The 19739-nt window shown below is 39.3% G+C and overlaps 1 protein-coding gene across 7 annotated transcripts in view; it reads right to left on the reverse strand.

The window, feature by feature from the left end:
- HIVEP1 (HIVEP zinc finger 1) overlaps positions 1 to 19739 on the reverse strand; it is a 155948-nt gene that overhangs the window by 30423 nt on the left and 105786 nt on the right. For 6 of the 7 annotated variants that reach the window (XM_005554028.4, XM_045390526.2, XM_045390527.2 and 3 more), the window contains 3 exons: positions 8840 to 14820; positions 4848 to 4981; positions 3804 to 3979 (listed from right to left, as the gene is read on the reverse strand). In XM_005554028.4, coding sequence (XP_005554085.3) covers positions 3804 to 3979; positions 4848 to 4981; positions 8840 to 14820 — 6291 coding nt within the window. The remainder of the gene's footprint in view (positions 1 to 3803; positions 3980 to 4847; positions 4982 to 8839; positions 14821 to 19739) is intronic. The other variant, XR_012434244.1, reaches the window with a different exon arrangement.

Here is a 19739-nt window from a genome sequence, read left to right on the forward strand (position 1 = left end):
ACTAGCCACACCTGCCTCAAGTGATCATTGAACCCAGCAGGGACAGCTCAGATTCTTCTCAGGATAACAAGCATCTCCAGTGGATAATGCCACACACAAAAACATTGCCAACAAGGGCAAGTCATCTTTTTTGAGAAACAGAAACAACTCTAAGTGTTGAATTTAGTGGGCAAGGGCAAAGTAGTATTTGAGAATAAGTCTTTAGAAGAGCTCAAAATGTCTGAAACATTGGTCCAAATTTCAGGCTTGCAGTAGCTGAAGCACATGGAAAATAGCCATATTTATTCAATTTCTTGATGAATGCACTAAGCCTGTGAAACTGGTCATCCCTGTAAAGCTGATTTTTGCACTACATAGTACATTCTTGTCTGAGCCAACTGCGCAGGAACCCAGAGTTTGGTACTTAAGGAGGTCAGGCTTAAGAGGCTGCCAACACCACATGATGACTAAGGTCCATCAAACCCTGACTTCTGTGATTCTGGAGATAACACCTAGATTAACACTTGGCTATCTCTGATATTTATGTTAAATATACTGAAAAAAATACGAAGCATATATGGCAAAATCTTAGCAATTATTAAAAGATTAGGGGAACAATGGTGTTCATTATACAGATCTCTACTTTTATTTGAGAGCTTTAAAGTTTTCACATTAAGAAATTATAAAAATGGTTTAGACATCTTACTATGGTTGAAATTTCCACTTGTAAGTCAAAATGTTTTGCGTGTTAATACTAACAATATTACAAACCAAATTATAAGGTCCACTAATAGTCCTTTTTGTTGTTGTTGTTGTTGTTGTTGTTGAGATGGGAGACTTGCTCTGTCGCCCAGGCTGGAGTATAGTGGCAAGATCTTGGCTCACTGCAACCTCCACCTCCCGGGTTCAAGCAATTCTCCTGCCTCAGCCTCCTGGGCAGCTGGGATTACAGGCACCTGCCACTGTGCCAGGCTAATTTTTTGTATTTTAGTAAAGATGGGGTTTCATCATGTTGCCCAGGATGGTCTCAAACTCCTGACCTCAGGCAATCTGCCTGCCTTGGCCTCCCAAAGTGTTAGAATTACAGGTGTGAGCCACCGCACCTGGCCCTCTTCAAAATGTTTTTGCTCCCTAGATAGACAGCCATTGCAGGTTATTTACTTTTTAAGAAGCTAATGTATAATTATAACTAGACAAATTTGGAAATACAAGTTTTTAGTAACCATATTTTCTCTTAACTTTAGCTATTACTTATTATGAATCAACTTCCTAAATAATGTAAAATAAACAAAAATCTGCATTTCAATATACAAAATATTTAAAGTGTGCTTGAAATGCAAATTATCTCCTAGCAATTTTATAAATCTTGTGTGTTAATTTAATAAATAATTTTTCTGATAGATTTAATAAACATTTATCTGAATCCTCTGGAAAGCATGAGAGGTTTTGTTTCTGGATTCCTATAGCTACACACAGTCTAGCTTTCTGTGATATAAATGAGACTAAATCTTGAAGAGATACAAGCTCTCTATATATTTTCTGCTGACTGACCTTTAAAGCAGAATCGTGAAAACAAATCAATTAAAATTACTTTGAAAATGTACTCAGAAAATAAACTCAGAAGGCAAATAATGAATTACGGATTTGTAAGCATTACCATCAGAAGCATCAAGTTTTAGCTCTACAGATTATTTGTCTGATAGCGTTTTGCTGTCTTTGCATACCGTATTTATACAGCATGCCATCACATCACTATTTCCTTCTGTTAGTAACCAGACACGTTCAATAATAAGTGGAGGATATAAAGTAAATCAGAGAAGGTGAAAATCTGGGGCCTAACTGAAAAAAAGGCCTACTATTATTTAACAACCTTTAAAAGGTGCTGTGGAATCTGTTTTACATAGATTCATAAAAAGTAGTCTTCAAAAAGGAAGCTGACCATAAAAAATGAGAAGTGTCATGCCAAGAATAAGGAAATCCTGAATTTCTAATATTTTTTCACCAGTCTCCTCAGCAAGGATAGCCTCCTTCAAATACATATTTATCATATAATTCCACATGACATCTTACAAAACAAAAAATTTAATGCAAATTCAGATATGCAGCATATTAGAGATATGTAAGACACGAAAAGTGCTAACAGGCAATGCTCAATCTTCAAGGGTCGTTATGAACTGTCCACCATTTAGTTAACATTTATCTAAAATCTTTGAGTTATTTCACTAAGATTAACACTCTGTGACTCATCATATTTTTCCTTGCCAGGAAATCTCTGTAGTTTCATTTGGTTTACCACATCTAGGTTGTCCTTCCTTTTTTGCCCTTATTTCATAAATATTTTTTAAATACCCTGATTCCTTTTCTTCTTTCTATTGAGAAATACCCATTCCCCATTGTATGTTGCTCTTCTTGTATTTGATAACAACCTCTTGTACATGATAATCTTTTATTAGTATTATTAGCTTTCTAAATATACTTCTTGTCTGAAAGGAAGTTAATAGATGTTTCTTAATCATAGGATCAAAACAGGTGAAAAAGCAATAAATTCAGTTAAAAGACCAAAGTACTTTACCCTATCAGAGTCCTCCCTCAGGACCAGGAAGGAAAATCATCTTTAAACTCAACCTCCAACTACAGAGGGAGGTTCTACATCACAGCTAAAGAACTGCATCCTGAGTATCCCTCCCAACCTCTCTCATTGCTTGAAACTTTTCTGAAATATTCAAAGCCACCTGAAGAATATTTTGCTTTTCCATCATTCTTGTTTCAGACACCATTGGCACTAAAAGAGCACTAATTTGAAGCATGTAGTTGTTACAAGTTATAACTCTCTTTAAATGCCCATAAATACTAGCCAAAAAATGTAATAAATTTTGCTAAGGAGTTGATCAATCTTTAAAACAAAAACTGCAAAGACAACCAACATACGAAAAAAGTAAATGTTAACTCCAAGGACAAAAGTTGTTTCTATTTTTAAAAATCAATTAAAATTTTTTTTTACAGATACTGTTTTCTCAGACATGTTTTCACAATTACCTTGCTTTGTTAAGATCCTTGGTTTTTAGAGAGTGGCATAAAAATCAAAATCTCAAGTAACAAATTGTTCCTGAAAAAGGAGCCTAACGGAAGAAGCAAACATTTAAAGTAGTATATCTATTACATGTATCAAGAAACTTGTACAGGGTAAAATTAACTATGAGTAAGGCTTATAAATAAAAACATATTTAAAAAACCAGAAAGGGTCCTAAATATAATTTTAATGATTAGTTCTGAGACTTCTTTATAAACATTAACAGAAACTATAGAAAATGTTTGAAGCTAAAATTTAACAGTATTAGTGTAAAAAAAAGCATCATGAAAAAAATGGCTATGTATGCCTAAAATTAGACAATAAAACAGAAGTGTAATTATTATAGAAGTTTCTGTAGTTATTATTTTAAATCTTTCTTCAATCTTTTAACACCCAGTGAATTTACCTGTGATCATGAAAATTTCTTTTTCTTCTTCAGCCCCAAATTAAATATTTTTGAAAAGGTATATTAATCATGTTGTACAACTGCAATTTAAGGAGTTAAGTTTTTTAAAAAGGGCAGTTGCTCTTTTAAAAATATTAATTATATATTTATTCTAAAAGTGTACAATTAAAAATTTTCCAATGGTTCTAAAATTATATAAAGCAATAAGACTACAACATTGACAAAATGTAATTTACATTAGTCTATTTAAGCTACTATTTCGTTGGTCAAAGAAAACGCATAGTTGGGTTTTAGCTCTAGCACCTAAATACACACAAAAAGGACCTTGAAGCAATGTGCATCTCATACCTTTAGTCTTAAAGGAGAAGTTACAGTAAGTGCAGTGGTAGGGGCGGACATCTGTATGGGTTCGTATGTGTTTCTTTAACATGCTAGGTTTCTTACAACGTATTCCACATTCTTCACAAATGTATTTTCCTCTTCCCCTGCCTCGGACATATACATACTCTTCATTTGACTTATATCTAATTTAAAGAAAAAAAAATGAATAGGGAGATTGGACACTATGTCTTTAAGAAAATAATGATGATTAAAACCAAAAATAAAACAAGGCACAACTTTTATACTCAACCAATAACAATTTTATGCATGTGTAAGTAACAGAATATTCCAACTTTTTACATCAATACTTAATACAGCTAATTCCAATCAAACAAACTTTTGCAATATTATACTTTGTTTTGTTTTTAGAGACAGTCTTGCTCCGATGCCCAGGCTGGAGCACAGTGGTGCAATCGTAGCTCACTGAAACCTCAACCTCCCGGGCACACATGATCCTCCCGCCTCAGCCTCCTGAACAGCTGGGACTACAGGCGCACACCACTGCACTCCACTACTGTATGTAATTTTAAAATACTTTCCTGTTTCTAAGTCATTGGTTAAATTTTTTCTTCATTGCTAGATTCAATCACAATAATTTTTAAGTACTGAAATATTTTGGAGCTTTACTATAACTATAATTGGCTTTTATGATGTTTTTGCTCACAACGAAATACACAAAGATATCAAATGGGCAATGAATTCATCTGAGAGCAGATTCTCTAGGTCATTCCTTATTGTAAATCAATGTGAAAACCAAGGTTCACTCTAATAATTTAGTTTTCAGCTGCCTTCAAGGTTGTATAGTACTTCCCAAATAGTCATCATTTCTCCATCAAAATAAAATTATTTAACATAATGCTAACATATTTTGCTATGGAGATTCTGTTAATATGCTAAGAAACCTTGCAACATTGATATTAAATTGGCGCTAAGTCTTCATTCACATGAAAGCAAATGTACATTTAAAAAGTAAGTTTAAATGTACATTTAAGAAGTAAAATTTGTACTTGCCCTCCATCAAATATTTTAATTCTTCTTGGTTCACTTTTGATTAAGGAATTTTCTTTATCTTGCTCACTGTTAATTTCAGAGGCATCTTTATTGCTGAATTCAACTACTGTGGACTTTTGATTACCTAATGCTCTCTGAAAGGAAAAAAGAGAGAAACTAATTTAATAAAACTGAAAACACAAACATGCTAATCTTTCACCGGAAATTAAAACACGGCAGAGTACAGAGCATATGGTCAACGAAATGCATTTCAAAGTAGTAATAGGTTCAAAGGGCATTTGCTTTATCTCCTCCCTTATGAATCTGTCTCAATCACAGCAAAATGATAAATCTTATGTTACTTTAAAATTCCACCACAGGTCACTGACACCCCCAACTAAAGGCTTTACAACCTCCTACACCATGGTATTTCATAAGTTTACCAGAAACTTTTTTTAGTAGACTAAATATTTTTTCTTCCATTTAACCAACCACTCATACTACCGTTTAAATACATTTCTTAAAAGAGTTTACTTTTGGAGATGGAAAAGAGCTAGTTACCCCTTTTGGTAAAATAATGCCTCATACCCCTTAGAAACATCACTAAGTCTCCTTCAGCTTCAGTGCAGTATAAAGTAAAGCAGAAGCCCCATTTCCCATTATTTTACTTTTTCTTCCTCCACTATTTTAAATCATAAATCTTTTTTGAGATTGGGTCTCATTATCGCCCAGGCTTGAGTGCAGTAGTACAACCATAGCTCACTGCAGCCTCAAACTCCTGGGCTCAAGAGGTCCTCCCACCTCAGCCTCCTGAGTAGCTAGGACCACAGGCGTGAGCCACCACACCTGACTACTTTTAAAATTTTGTAGAAATGGGGGTCTTGCTCTGTTGCACAGACTAGTTTTATACGCCTGACCTCAAGTGATCCTCCCACCTCAGCCACCCAAAGTGCTGGGATTATAGGCATGAGCCACAATGCCCAGCTAAAACCATAATTATTTCTATCTTCTCAAAAGTTTACTGAATACTGTTAAATGTGACATCCAGGTCTAGCCAAAAAGTTAGGTTTTGGCTTGATAACAATTAAGTCTCTGGAAAAAAAAGGTAATGAACATCAAAATCAAAATGATAAAACAATGTGTGGTTTTCCTACAGGAACAATATAATAATATCACCTTGTGATTTTATGTAAGATTTTATGCTACCACCCCTTACGGTACGTTGTCTCACTTATGGTGCCATTCTATTTTCTCGGGTCCCTGTGAGGCAGGCAGCACAGGTGGACTATATATCCCAGTGAGGAAGGGCACTCTCAGGGTGAAGTTCCTAGGGCAAGTGTTAGGCAAACACTCAAACTCTAATCATCTGGCTGAATCCAATGCAACGCACAACTTTTCCTACCCAGGGCTTCTTTTATGCAAACCTCTCTGAAGAAATTATATGGTCAAGCAGACAGCTGTGGTGCTGAAATGACTTAATAATACTAAGAGATAAGAGTCTATTCATTATGGAGAGGGGTCTGTGTGGCCTCAGAATAATACCTTGGGAGGCCCATCCTTACACAGGCAGGAGTAAAGAAAAGTTGCTGCTCCACATTCCTCAAAAAGGCAGTGGGAAGAGCTACTGATGCAACCTTTCCTTCTCTTTTCCTGGCAAACAGATTGGCTTCCGCATAATTTGGAATATATGCACACACCTTCCTTTGACTTTATCCCTTCAACAGTAACCCTCTTTATTTTCAATATCAAATTCCCCTTTATCTTTTGCTCACTTTCGTACTATTAAATCTGGCTTCTACTTGCCAAAGTTATCAACGAGCTAAATGCCAAAATCTTAGTCTTTACATGCTTTAGCACTCTATGGATTATATGTTGAAGATGCCATGTTTCACCTAGAAATCCTTTTACTTCATAGCATCTATCTGTTCTTTCCCATTGTGAATCATAAATGCATTAACATTTGGGTTGTAGATAAAAGTCCAGTAATCCATCCTCCATAGCCACTTGCTCATAGACTCAATTCTCCAGTGATCTGCACAGTCCAGATATACCCATTTGCCTTCAACTTTATTTGACCTAACAACTCTCCTTGAATATCTTCTTCCATGTTTTGTGTGATGCCACTTTCTGCTCATTCTTCTCCTTCCTCTATGATCAATCTCTTTCAGTTTCCACACCGGAGTGTGGACTTTCTTCATCCATTCAACTTTTTAAATAGTAATGATCCCCAGGATCCAGTCTAGGCTCTCTCCTCTTCTTTATATCCTGAGCAATCTCATTAATCACAACTATGCGCTAAAGAATCTCTACTCTACACACTTTCACCCAGAGCTCTCTCCTAAGCTCCAAATCCAGATATGCATTTCCAGACATTTCTTCCGAGGCATTTGGTACTCAAGGAGAGCCACTTCTCACAAGCACTTCAGGAACATACATGGAGATTTGTTTAAATTCTAACGATTAGGTCTTATCTTCCAAGATTTAGCAGATTTAGAGCTTGAGAACTTAAATTCTACAGGTGGTTTGGATGCACTTTCCTTCACTGAGAAAGTATCATTGGTTCTCCACCACCATACACATGCTTTGGTTTTTACCTACGTTTCCAACTTTACAGCACTTTTTAACCAGACCAGACTCTTCAGAGTTCTTTAAATGAACCAAGTTTATTCTCATTTCCATGTCATTTCGTGTATTATTAATTTTTTTATTCTTGCTGGGTGCAGTGGCTCACACCTGTAATCCCAGCACTTTGAGAGGCCGAGGTGGGTGAATCACCTGAGGTCAGGAGTTCGAGACCAGCCTGGCCAACATGGCGAAACGTGTCTCTACCAAAAATATAAAAAGTTAGCAAGGCATGGTGGTGGGCCCCTGTAATCCCAGCTACTCGGGAGGCTGAGACAGGATGATTACTTGAACCATGGAGGTGGAGTATGCAGCGAGCCAAGATCGCACCATTGCACTCCAGCCTGGGCGACAGAGTGAGATTCTGTCTTTTAAAAAAAAAAAAAAAAAAATTATTCTTTTTGCCTGAAAAAATCCCTATCTTTTTTTAAAAAAATTTTGAACACTTAGCTAAAGTATCACCACCTTTGGAGTATCTTTGCTGAATTCTTATCTCTTCCACCTACTAGCAATGTTAGAAACTTCCTTCTTTAGAATTGTTCACACTTCTATGGTAATACTCATACTGCAATATTTTCCTACTGACAGATCTGTAAATGTTTATTAACCTGTACTGCATGCTTATGAATCTGCTGAGGCCAAATACTTCTGAATATCTAGAGTCCAACGTGATATCCTTACCTATTATTCTAATCACGTAAATGACTTTCCCCCATTTTATAAAGCTGATAATTCTAATGAGACTGATTCCACAAATTACCCCAAATTATAGTTTCATGACCTTAAATTACTTTATAAATCTTGACCAAATCAACTTATCAAGTTGATTTGAATTATTTTGTGAAACTTCTCTCTCGTGCTAATGGCTCTCACAGCAACAATGGAAGAGAGTTGGAATGCGCATGGCAGGGGCATGTAGTTAATAAGCTCAAGACAAGTCTAAATGGCTTTCTGCTTATATTTCAGGATGAAATGCAGCTATCTTTGATTATCTACACCTGTTTCCCTGCATTAGCAGGAACAAAGCATAACCATGATTTCCTTTCACTTAACAAGAAACACAAAACCTTAATATAAGTAACACATTAAAGTAAAACCATGATCATCTGTACTACTAAATAAAGACTTACATAGTTAGCTGAGAAAAAAAAAGTGCTCAGGGTAAATTATTTCTAAAATCTTTCAAGACAGAATCACAGAAAGACTCCTGGTAACTTTTATCGATGTAACTCCTGGGGTAAATATATCACCCTGTCTTTCAAATAAGACACTTAAAGCACAATTTGCCACTCAAAATTAAAATATTTCCAGTTAAAATATTTAAAGGTATCAAGACACATTAAAACAAATTTGCACAAACCATATCTGAAGATAAATTATATTTCAAGTACCTTGCTTAAGTTGCTTTTCCACTTGCTTGAATAGACCAATAAATCTGACTTGGAGTGGGTAGTTATTGCTTGACAATATAGTGATTTTCCAGTGTTCTGTTTTGAATTAAGGAGAGAAAGTGCAACTTTTGTGGGCAAACCAAGTGGATTTGGATTACTGGAGCTTACTGTCCAATCAGTATAGGCTGAAGTTTTCTGGTCCTTCTGAGGTAAATGCAACGACTTCTGCCTTAAGAGATAACACCATGTAAAGTTGGTTGTGGTTTTCAGGCTAGGGAAAGCCAGCTGCTGGGTGTCCCTGATGCTAAACAATGAAAGAGAAGTGACTGGCCGTTGACTTTGCTCTTGGATGTTTACTTTGTCACCTTGATTTTTAATCCCTGGAGACTTCCTTTCTTGGTTATTGTCTGTACCTTTCAAAGGAGAAATATGAGTATTTTCTGAAGGGACAGGTGAATTTCGAACTGTAAGAGTTAATGATGTGGATGACTTGATGTTTTCAAATTCCTGCAATTCACTTATAGGTTCTATAACGACAAATTCAGAGCATCCTGTTGACGAATTATCAGCTGGCAAAACATTTGTCAAATTAACAGCCTCACTACTAATTTCAGGTTGAGAAAAAACATCCTTTTCCAACATCACACCGTCCAGGGGCTCTGTAGTACAAACCTGCCTCACTAAAACAGGCTTCTTCTGTTTACTAGCTTCATTAGCTCTCGGACTCAAAGGCTCTAAAGGGCTCACGTCTGTTGCACAAACAGCTCCATTTTCATCTTTGGCCCGCTTCTGGTGCTTTTCCATGGCGATGTCTAAACTATTTGCTGGGGAAAGCATCCTTTTACTCGAAGCTGAAGATTCTTGTTGAGGTGAAAGTCGACCAACAGATATTTTCTGAGTTATGGGCAAGGATTCTGATAGAGAAGAATTTTGGCCCATCTCTGAAAAAACATTTTCACAAACAAATTCCTTCTCTGGGTTTGGCAAAGCATTCTGATGACCTTTTTGCAATGTTGGCACAGAATTTTGTTCTTCACTGACTGGCACTACACTGTGATTAGTCTGGCAAATTGGCTGACTGGGCAGATCTTGGGTCACTAGTATTTGCGGCAGGGATGTGAGCGTAGCAAAACAGTACGCAGGAACATTACTCTGCAGGCGTACGGGCAGCATGAATGACGATGGCACCTTCTGCACCTGACTTCCAAGCGGCCTGAGCTCTGGTGGTGGCAGAGGATGCGAATTAGACATGCTATCAATCAATTTGGTTGGTAACGCTGCTGATGTCACACAACGATCTGGTCCAACTGGATCTGAAATAACTTGATTTGGCAAAGAATGCACAGGATTAGAAGAGCAAGACGGGCCTGAAGTGAAAACCTGACAATGCAATTGGTATTTGGGAGCAAAGCAATCCTCACTTTTAGAAGGCCCAGATAAAACAGAGTTTTTATCTGGTTTGCTACCCTGTGTAGACACTTGCAGAGATAGCTGTGTGCTCTGGTGGCTAGGGGGTGCGTGGATTTGATTTAACAAATTGATGTCACAGAGCTGTTGAACAGGAAAGATGCTGGTAGAGCTGGAGTTTGACATTTCTGCCTGTAGATCCTTAACCTGAGTCTGACAGTGCAAAGTATTTGCAGAAAACTCAGCTAAAGATGTACTAGTGAGCTGAGGCCCCTGATATGGCACTGTGTTCACACTGGGAAGAGCAATATTTTGGAAAGATGTTGGGTTTACAGGAGACAGATGACTATCTGGGGCTATGTTTAAAGATATCTGCCGTACCAGTGGGCCTCTCCTTCTTTCTAAGAGAGGCACGTGCCCAGTCACTCCCCCTCGAGAAGGTGAAGATGGAGGCTGCAATTCAATAAGTGGTGTTGTCTGGGGTGGGGTGATGCTTCCACAATCAAATGATTTGCTTCTGAGATCAGACACCTCCATTGATGTTTGCATGCAATTAATCTGTTCTGATGCAGCACGCCTCATTTCCCGGTGACTTCCAGGAACATTCAGCATGTTCAAGCCAGCTGGAATCATAAGAAACTCGGCTTTATTTAGAAAATCGATTTTGGGGGAAGCCTCTGTTTTAGAAATGTCCTCTATGTCTAAAGAGGCTGAGAAACTTGAAGTGTGAGATAAACTGCTCTCCCTACTTAGACTCCTGGAGAGAGTGGAATCAAAGCTCGATTCTGTTGAGGAATGTTCTATCTCAGCCAGACGGAGCCTTTTCTTTTTGGGTGGCAGCTTCTCTGTTGGCAATTTTGACAAGGTTTCACTACGCTGGGGCCAACTGAACTTCTCTGACTTTTCTTGATCGTGGCATTGAGCTTCCAGGTCCCGATCTGGTTCTTCTGTGACCAAAATCTCTGGAACTTGGATGTTGTGCTGCCGGACAAGTCTTGAGGGCTGTCCTAACACATGTCGTTCATTTGGACTCTTTCTGGAGCTTTCCTGAAGTTCTCCTTTGAGAGCGTCTGATAGTGCAAGCTGGTGAGGATGAGACCCGTCCCGAGAAGGGTGACCTTCCTCTTGGGAGATTCCTATCACTTTCAGAGACCCAGGCTTCCCTGTTCGATTCAGCTCCTGGAAGGAAACTGGGGAGGCTCTTTCAAAGGGCTCAGACTTGTCAAATGAGCTGGGCCTGCTCAGGGAGTTGGTGTGCTGGATGACGGAGATTCCAGTCCCGTGTCTCTGCAGTTCTATCTTGTCCTGGGCTGCTGAACTTATCTGTTGCTCCATGATGGTCGACAGCTTGGGATCCATGGTCTGTTCAGGGCCCCTGGCAACAAGGTGAATTTGGGAGTTTTGCAACTGTATATTTTTATGCTGCTGGTCACTTCTTATGGTAACATTATGTTTAGGCAAACTGGGATTAGAGCCCAGAGCATTCTGAAACTGAAGGCCTTCGGAACTTTTTGGAGAAGTTCCACTTTCATTTTGCTGAAGTTCATCATCATCCCCAACGCTTTTCATTTTCCTCCTTTTTCTTATCTGGGGCGTCTGTTCCCAGATGCCAGAGGACCCAGCAACTCTGTAGTGTAGAATCTGCGGCTGCGGACCGCCGGGCACAGGGCTGTGCTCAGGTTCTCTCATGGCTACCTTTGTTTTTGGTCCATGTAACTCAGAACAGTAAAATTTCTTATGATTTTCAAAATTTTCCAGTTTCCTATACCTGTTTCTACAAGTTTCACACTCAAACATTGTCCCTCGCCCTTGATGAGACTTCTTTTTTTCTATATGTGGGCCTTGTGCCAATGCCTTGCTCCGTGCTGACATGGCTTCAGCAGCAGCATGGCATCCTTGGTGGCTCTCATCCGGGGATTGTCCAGTACCAAGAACATGACTTTCATTTGCTGAAGAATCTTCTATGGCTGCTTGTCTCACAAGTGTACGGGGATGTCCACTCTGGGGCACAGGAGTGTTAGGTCCTGATACAAAGACATCGTCATAGAAAGCGCCAATTTTGTCATCAAATGACTGACTTCCTCTTAGTGGATGAGGAGGAGGTATTATATTTGCAGGTACTGCTGAATAACCTGTGGTCGGCATGGAATTACTTCTTGTGATAGGTAAACAGTCAAGTGAAGGTACAGACAGAAGAAACACTTGCTTTGATTTTTCAGTAGGGGTGAAAGGGGACTTCGGTATATCAGAGCTTGAACTTGTTCTCCGTCCCACTGGTTTTAAATCAAACTGGAAAGAATCTTTAAATATGTATGATTTGGGGGAATCAATGCTTCCTCGTCTTGACAGTGAGGTTCTCCGCGGCTTCACGCTATCCAGTTGCTTGTCATCTACCAAAGCTTCGTTGTCTGAGATAAGCTTCGATATCCGCTCCTCAAGTGTTTTTGTGGCCAAAGGTGGGCGCATCTGACCTGGTAAAAGCAATGCCTTTTCCCCTGTGGGCAAAGCAGAGGGTGTTGACGTGGTGACAAGAGCTGCAGAGGGTCCGTTACTCCTTACAGACTCTTGTTCTGTGCTGGGTAATGTTCTGGCAAAGGGTGTTGGTGGACTCACTGTTTGATCGGCACTTTCAGAACGTGAAAAGTAACCAGAATCTGTACTTCCTAAACTTCGAGGACTCAGGAGCTTTCCTTGCTGCTCTTGGGAATAATCAGTAGCCTGCTGCCTTTGTAGCTGGGCGTGTATCGTTCCTATATGAGAGTCTTGCTTTCCTTCCAGTGGATTCATGTCACCTTTCTGGTGGGACTTCTCATTAGTCTCCAACCTGGAGACTCCACCCTGGGACACGTTGGCTGAAAGTGGCTGTACGTTTATCACCTGAAGGTCCTTCTGCTTTTGTGCACTAGGAAGTTCAGGCTTGGGATCCACGGCCTTTGGACTGTCAGTTCTTAAGGGGGACACGGTGACATGGTGGACCACAACTTTTGGTAACTCTGTCACAGCTTGTGATTCTGCAGATTTGTCCTGTAGCAAAAAGTCACCTACCACATTTTCTGGATTGCTTGGAGTGAAGCTTGATTTTAGTAAAGTTTCAGCATTTGACATCCTCTTTATTATGTGCACAGGCTGCAGCTCCATGGCACCCAGGTCATGCTGTCTCTCATCAGTGGTGCCTTCCTCCTCGCTCTCCCCACTGTCTTCTACGTCTGAATGAATACTAAGTGCTTTGGGGGACTCGTGGGACAAGAACAAGCCACCAGCATCTGGCTGCAAGACAAGACCCAGTTTGATAGTATGTGCGTGGGATTTCTTGTGCTTATACAGATTACTTTTAGTCTTAAATGAAAATCCACAAGTCACACAGGGATAGGGTCGCTCTCCAGTGTGGGAGCGGATATGCTTTAAAAGCACACTAGGCTTTGCACATGCTCTATTGCAATACTCACAAATATATTTTCCTTGTTTTTTTGGCTTCTGATCTTTCAGAAGAAGATTGCACATTTGCTCTACGCTTTGATTAACAACAGAGGCAACGTGAGTTGAATTATAGATTGGCGTGGGGGGCGACTGTGTAGAATTAGCTGGACTTATTGACAAAGGTGAAGCAGAATCCATTTGCTGGTTTTGAGGAGTAACCTGAGATCTACTGGAAGGTGAAGTTAGGCCTACAGATGATGTCACTGCTATATTATAAACCTGTTCAAGTTTGGCATTCTCTTGATTTTGCAGATTTGTCAGTGATCCTGTGAAACCTGAACACCCTGGAAGCTGTTGATTATGTTGGTTGGATTTGGGAACAAAGTGTTCATGTTGATGATACAAATGAGAAGCTGACTGCACTGCCCCTTGCTCATTCTTCTGAGCAGCAGACACATGGACTGTGTATGAGGTACAAGAAGACTGTGATTCAGCAACCAATTCTTGTGAAGTCTGATTTGGGGCATCCATTGAACTGTTTTTTAATTTGGAAGGGGAACGTGCAGTTTTATTTGGCCTCAGTTTTTCTGTCTTAATTGCACAAGATGAGCCCTTTTGTGACAAGGTGCTCAGTTCTGGCTCCATTGCTTTCAGTAAGACATCGAATGCGGTGTTTGTATAGGAAGGGGACGTAGTGCCACAATGAGAAGAGATGCATTCGCTATTGTCAGTCCTGGTTTTACTTGACAAGGAACTTGAGTCACATTGTTCATCGAGGACACCGAATTTGGCAGGGTCAGTGCCTTCGGATCTCCATCTGCGCAGTTCAGATGGATGCTGCAGAAACAAGGGCTTCTTTGGGGAGACAGATACTTCGGATTTTGAGGCTTCGGCAGTTATTCCAGGTGTTTCTCCGTTTTGTTTGGTAAACTGCTTCCCATTTTTTACAGGAATATAATTCTGTTTCTTGTGAGACTCCGAAGCACTATGAAGAATGGCGAAAGATGACTCTTCTGTATTTTGTTTATGTTTTGCCTGAAGAGGATTTCTCAGTGGGGATTTTGGTATTTTTTTCAGGTGATTCTCAGTTACGACCTTTTTGCGTTTCACACCTTTAAGGGATTCCGAAGTTCCTTTAACACCAGCCTCTAAGATTTCTGTTAAAAAAACAACAAACAATTGGTAACATTGTACATACACCAACTATACTTTTTTGAAAATTAAGATTATTATCATAAGGACATTATGACAAGTGAAGAAAGTAGTTTAAGGAAAGTCTATTTTTTAAATAAAACTGCATTTCTGCATTCCAGAAATTGAACAATGTTGCCAATCAAAATCTACTGAAACACTCATGCAAAGACCTAAGTGTGCATTTCTAGAATGCTTATGTTCCTTTCTTGAGAAATCAACATCCTGGAACCAGAGCTTTCAAAACTCAATTATCTTTCCCCTTTTCACTCTCACGCTTAAACAGTGCTCCACAGGGTTAAAGAAACTGATAACTAACAAGAAGTTTTGAGCTTGTCTTACAGCACTGCAGATAAGGAAAACAGCTTGTTAGAATTCCCTCTGCTTGTAACAAAACTGGTTGACTGGTTGAAGCCGGTTGGAACTAGTATGGTTGATGGGGATCTGCACAGAATAGACTTCTTGACAGATGAGGGACTTCCTGACATCACAGCCAGTATTTTCACCACAGGTTTCACACCAACTCCCTCCGAATTTGCAAAGGCAACCCATGAAGAAGCACGAAGAGACAACTGTGCCTGCTCAAGGGACTTTCCAAACTTCCCCTCCCTTTCCAACAATCATTAACCAACCCCGAAACCCCTCCTCCAGCATCTCTTCCTTTTAGATACTGCTTTGAGCTGGTAAGGGAAGACAGAATTGAGCCCATCTCCTGCATGGCTGCCTTGCCATTAACCTTTCTCTCTATAAAAATCCAGTGATTCGGTGTTTGGTTTTTCATTGCGTGCAGGCAAATGGACCTAGACTGGCTTGGTAACAATACCTGAGGACTCTGTCTACACAACAGTCTGAGAAGGCTGGCCAAAAAGAAGAAAATTCGGCCGGGTGCAGTGGCTCATGCCGGTAATCCCAGCACTTTGGGAGGCCGAGACAGGTGGATCACGAGGTCAGGAGATCCAGACCATCCTGGCTAACTTAGTGAAACCCCGTCTCTACTAAAAACACAAAAACAAAATTAGCTGGGCGTGGTGGTGTGCACCTGTAGTCCCAGCTACTCGGGAGGCTGAGGCGGGAGAATGGCATGAACCCAGAAGGCGGAGCTTGCAGTGAGCCTAGAAAGTGCCACTGCACTCCAGCCTGGGTGACAGAGTGAGACTCCATTTCAAAAAACAAAAAACCAAACCAAAACAAAAAAACAGAAGAAAAATCAACCCTTTAATGCTGAGTATTTGACGGTCTTATCTCATTAAGGATCTTTTAAAACAAACTTTTCAGCAAATTTCTAAGTATGCAAAACATCTTTTCATTAGAAAAAGGGCTGCTAATATAATTTCTAGAGCAGACCATAGTCAGGACAGCCACGAAGTATTGCTGATATAGCAATTGTATCAATGAACAGAAAATTATGAAACTAAAATAATTCACTTATTTTTGGTTTCTTACCAACAAAATTTAAAAGTCATAAGGTTGTAACGGGCCTTGGTTTAAAAAAATCACCATTGTAACTCAACAAAATATTCAATGGCTATGTGTCTTTGTCATTAGCAAAGGTAAGGCAGGTAGGCGGGTAGGGAGATAGGCAGAAAGAAGGTAAAACTTATTGCAAGAGAAATGAAATCACCTTCATTTCTAGCTGTGTTGGAAATAAATCAGTATTTAAGTGACAATGCCCACAATCTATCAACTACTGTATTTTTGAGCAACAATTACTTGCCATGATTTAGTTTGGTTTCCATTTGTTGGATTGTTGGGCATATGAATAAAAATTATTCAACCGTGTATTACTCTATTTGTAGAAAGCCAACTACTTAATTCTCCACTATTTTCAAATAGCTGTTGCAATGTACATATTTGAAATTCATGTTAGACCAAAATGTCTATACTGTAATAACTACTTATTGAGGATAAAATTTACATTAGAAATATTCTAGTCATATTCTGACCTCAGTTTATATGCTCTCATATCATAGTTTAATGGGAAAAAAAGCATACTATTCCATTAGAGATATATTTACCCTCCATAATAAAAAAAAACAAAAGGGAGGTCTCATAACTAAAATATTTGAGCTAAAGAATAATAGAAAAAAGTATCAGTATTATTCACTTTTACAAAATGTTTTAACAAATCTTTTTTTATTCTCCAATTCACTCACTCATGAAATAGCGTTTTCCTACTGGTTTTCCCTTATTGAGATGAATGTAAGAAAGTCAGTGATATACTTTCTGACTCTCATTAACTCTATCAGGCAAGTTGGCAAAGTGAAAAATGATGCTCATCAACCTGGGGTGAGTAGTCTCTCTCTACCCACTTCCAAAAGCTAGATGTGGCTGTCATAAAGGTGAAAGCCAGTAGGCTATTAAAGTAAATACACAAACAGAGATGAGACACCCCTTGGATGAGAAGCTGGCAGAGCTGAAACACCATGGACTTAAAAATAATCTACCCATGTCAGACCCCATTCAGGACCTATTCAACCGGAGTCCTTGCCAAGGTAGGTATGCCTGTTTTGCTCTGTTTCACAAACATTTTAAGAGAAACTTTTATTTTTAGATAGAGTTATGTTATTTAAAATTAAACAATGTCTTATACTTCAAAGAAAAATGCAAAAATTCAACCCAGAAATACTATATGTGATTTAAACAACAACAACAAAAAATTTAACCTTGCACTTAAAAGAAAATGACATTGAAGTTAAGATAAAGGAACTGCTAAACCTAAGATCCGTATTTCTTTATAAGAGAAACTATTTCCTAAAAATCTACTGAGTGTTAAGAATTGGAAAAACAGGTATGTTAAACGGAACTTTTGAACTACATGTTTTGATTTTAGATATAGACAGACTCCTCTCTGATTTGTCAAAGCTTGTAACACTTACATTCTACCTGTATCATTGTTTACACTTAGTTCTCTATTTATTCTTAACACTTGAGTGGTGCTATCACCTTCAACACTTTGCATACTCCTTTGCTTTCTGGCAATTTGGTTTACACCTCAGAAACTTTTCTTCTATGATATCTTCATATATGTTTTCTGGTCAACTTTTTTTTGGAATAAGGTTCTTTTCTTTAGGGACATCAATTATGTTTTTTCTGGATCACCCTAACGATAATTTAAATTGCCTTCCTCTCTTCAGGATTTTACCTTTTGTTTTTCCTACAATTTTCTAAAGCTTTTCTCTTATGTTGATAACTGAATTGTCACACCATTAAGTTCTTTACTGTTTCGTATTTATTCATTAGTTTTTGACCCACAGTATTTTGTTCTCATTTTGTTCCCTTAGTTCTATATTTCCCATTTCATCTCATTTTATTGTCTCATATTAAGTTTGAGCTCTTGCTTAAACACATTTATGATCTTTAGATCTGCACTTAAAAACACTTCTGTTTCTGGAGTACTATTTCCTTTAAGGCAGAATTCGACCTGTCTTGCACATTCTCAAGGCTCTTCTACTGCCTGAGATTATGGGGAATGGTGATCTCACTCAGCACTCAGCTGAGAACATACTCCTGACAGTCTTTTTTGAGTTGTGTTCATTCTTCTGGATTTTGTTGGATCTTCTTTCTTTAACAGGTTCACTGTCCTTGTTCAAGGGATAAAGCCCACTCTACCACTGGTGCTTGGGAGGGGAGGAGGTAGTGAGATGACCCTGGACCTCGGATCAGTCTAAATTCAAGGACTTTTTTGTGATTGTAAGGAGGGGAGAGGCTAGTGGAGGGGCTGAGAGAGATGCAAACAGAGGGACGATAGCAGGTGTATGTAAGAAGAATACTGCACTATCATTTTAGAGGTGGAAGTGAAAGCAAAGTGCCTGCCTTCCCACAGGTTTTCACTCTCCACCCCTTGATTCTCAAGATCTGGGGTTGAATGGCTCAGAGTGGGCAGCTAAGTCGTCAGGCTAGGAATTATAGACAAATATCTTCCCTTGAGAGCCAAGGCCCTAGAGTAGAAGGCAGCAGACCCTTGGGTTTTTAAAGAATGAAACACCTGGAATAGTTTTTTAAACTTACCCTCATCTTGATTAGTTTTAAATCTATCTATTAGGCCGGGCGCGGTGGCTCACGCCTGTAATCCCAGCACTTTGGGAGGCCAAGACGGGCGGATCGCGAGGTCAGGAGATCGAGACCATCCTGGCTAACACGGTGAAATTCCGTCTCTACTAAAAAACACAAAAAATTAGCCGGGCGAGGTGGCGGGCACCTGTAGTCCCAGCTACTCAGGAGGCTGAGGCAGGAGAATGGCGTAAACCCGGGAGGCGGAGCTTGCAGTGAGCTGAGATCGCACCACTGCACTCCAGCCTGGGCGACAGAGCGAGACTCCGTCTCAAAAAAAAAAAAAAAAAAGCAAAACAAAACAAAACAATCTATTAAAGAGTGACTGGAGTTATTTTCTCTTGTCCTCTTATCTATAGAAAAAAGCACAATCAACAAACCTTGTGGCTAGATCTACAACATAGTTAAGAGGATGCACAGACCATAGTGCTTCAAAGCAGAAATAAAACTGGTCTGAGAGGAGGAGACAGCTGTTCACCATCAGCACTTGTGCTTTTCCGTCATTTGAAAGGCGATTTGTTGTTAAGGTGAACTAAATATAAAATACATTAGAGGAAACAAAGAGAAAGACCAAGCAGTGGAAGGCAGCCCAAGGACTCACATGGAGCCTACGTAATGTGATCACTCCCCACCAACCCCACCAACCAGTGCCCCTGCCGACCCTCTGCCTCAGGGGAAGGACACTGCTTTCTATTCACCATCCTGATTCCAGAAATGCTGTCATTTTGTATGTTTGTTTGTTCTTACCAAGTTTGGACATACTTGGTGCACACCAGCATTGAAACACAACCCTCTCTCCTTACACAGGGAGGACTTACAGTCAGATTGGGAAGGG

The sequence above is a fragment of the Macaca fascicularis genome, chromosome 4, assembly GCF_037993035.2.
Source record: "Macaca fascicularis isolate 582-1 chromosome 4, T2T-MFA8v1.1".
Taxonomy (NCBI): Eukaryota; Metazoa; Chordata; class Mammalia; order Primates; family Cercopithecidae; genus Macaca; species Macaca fascicularis.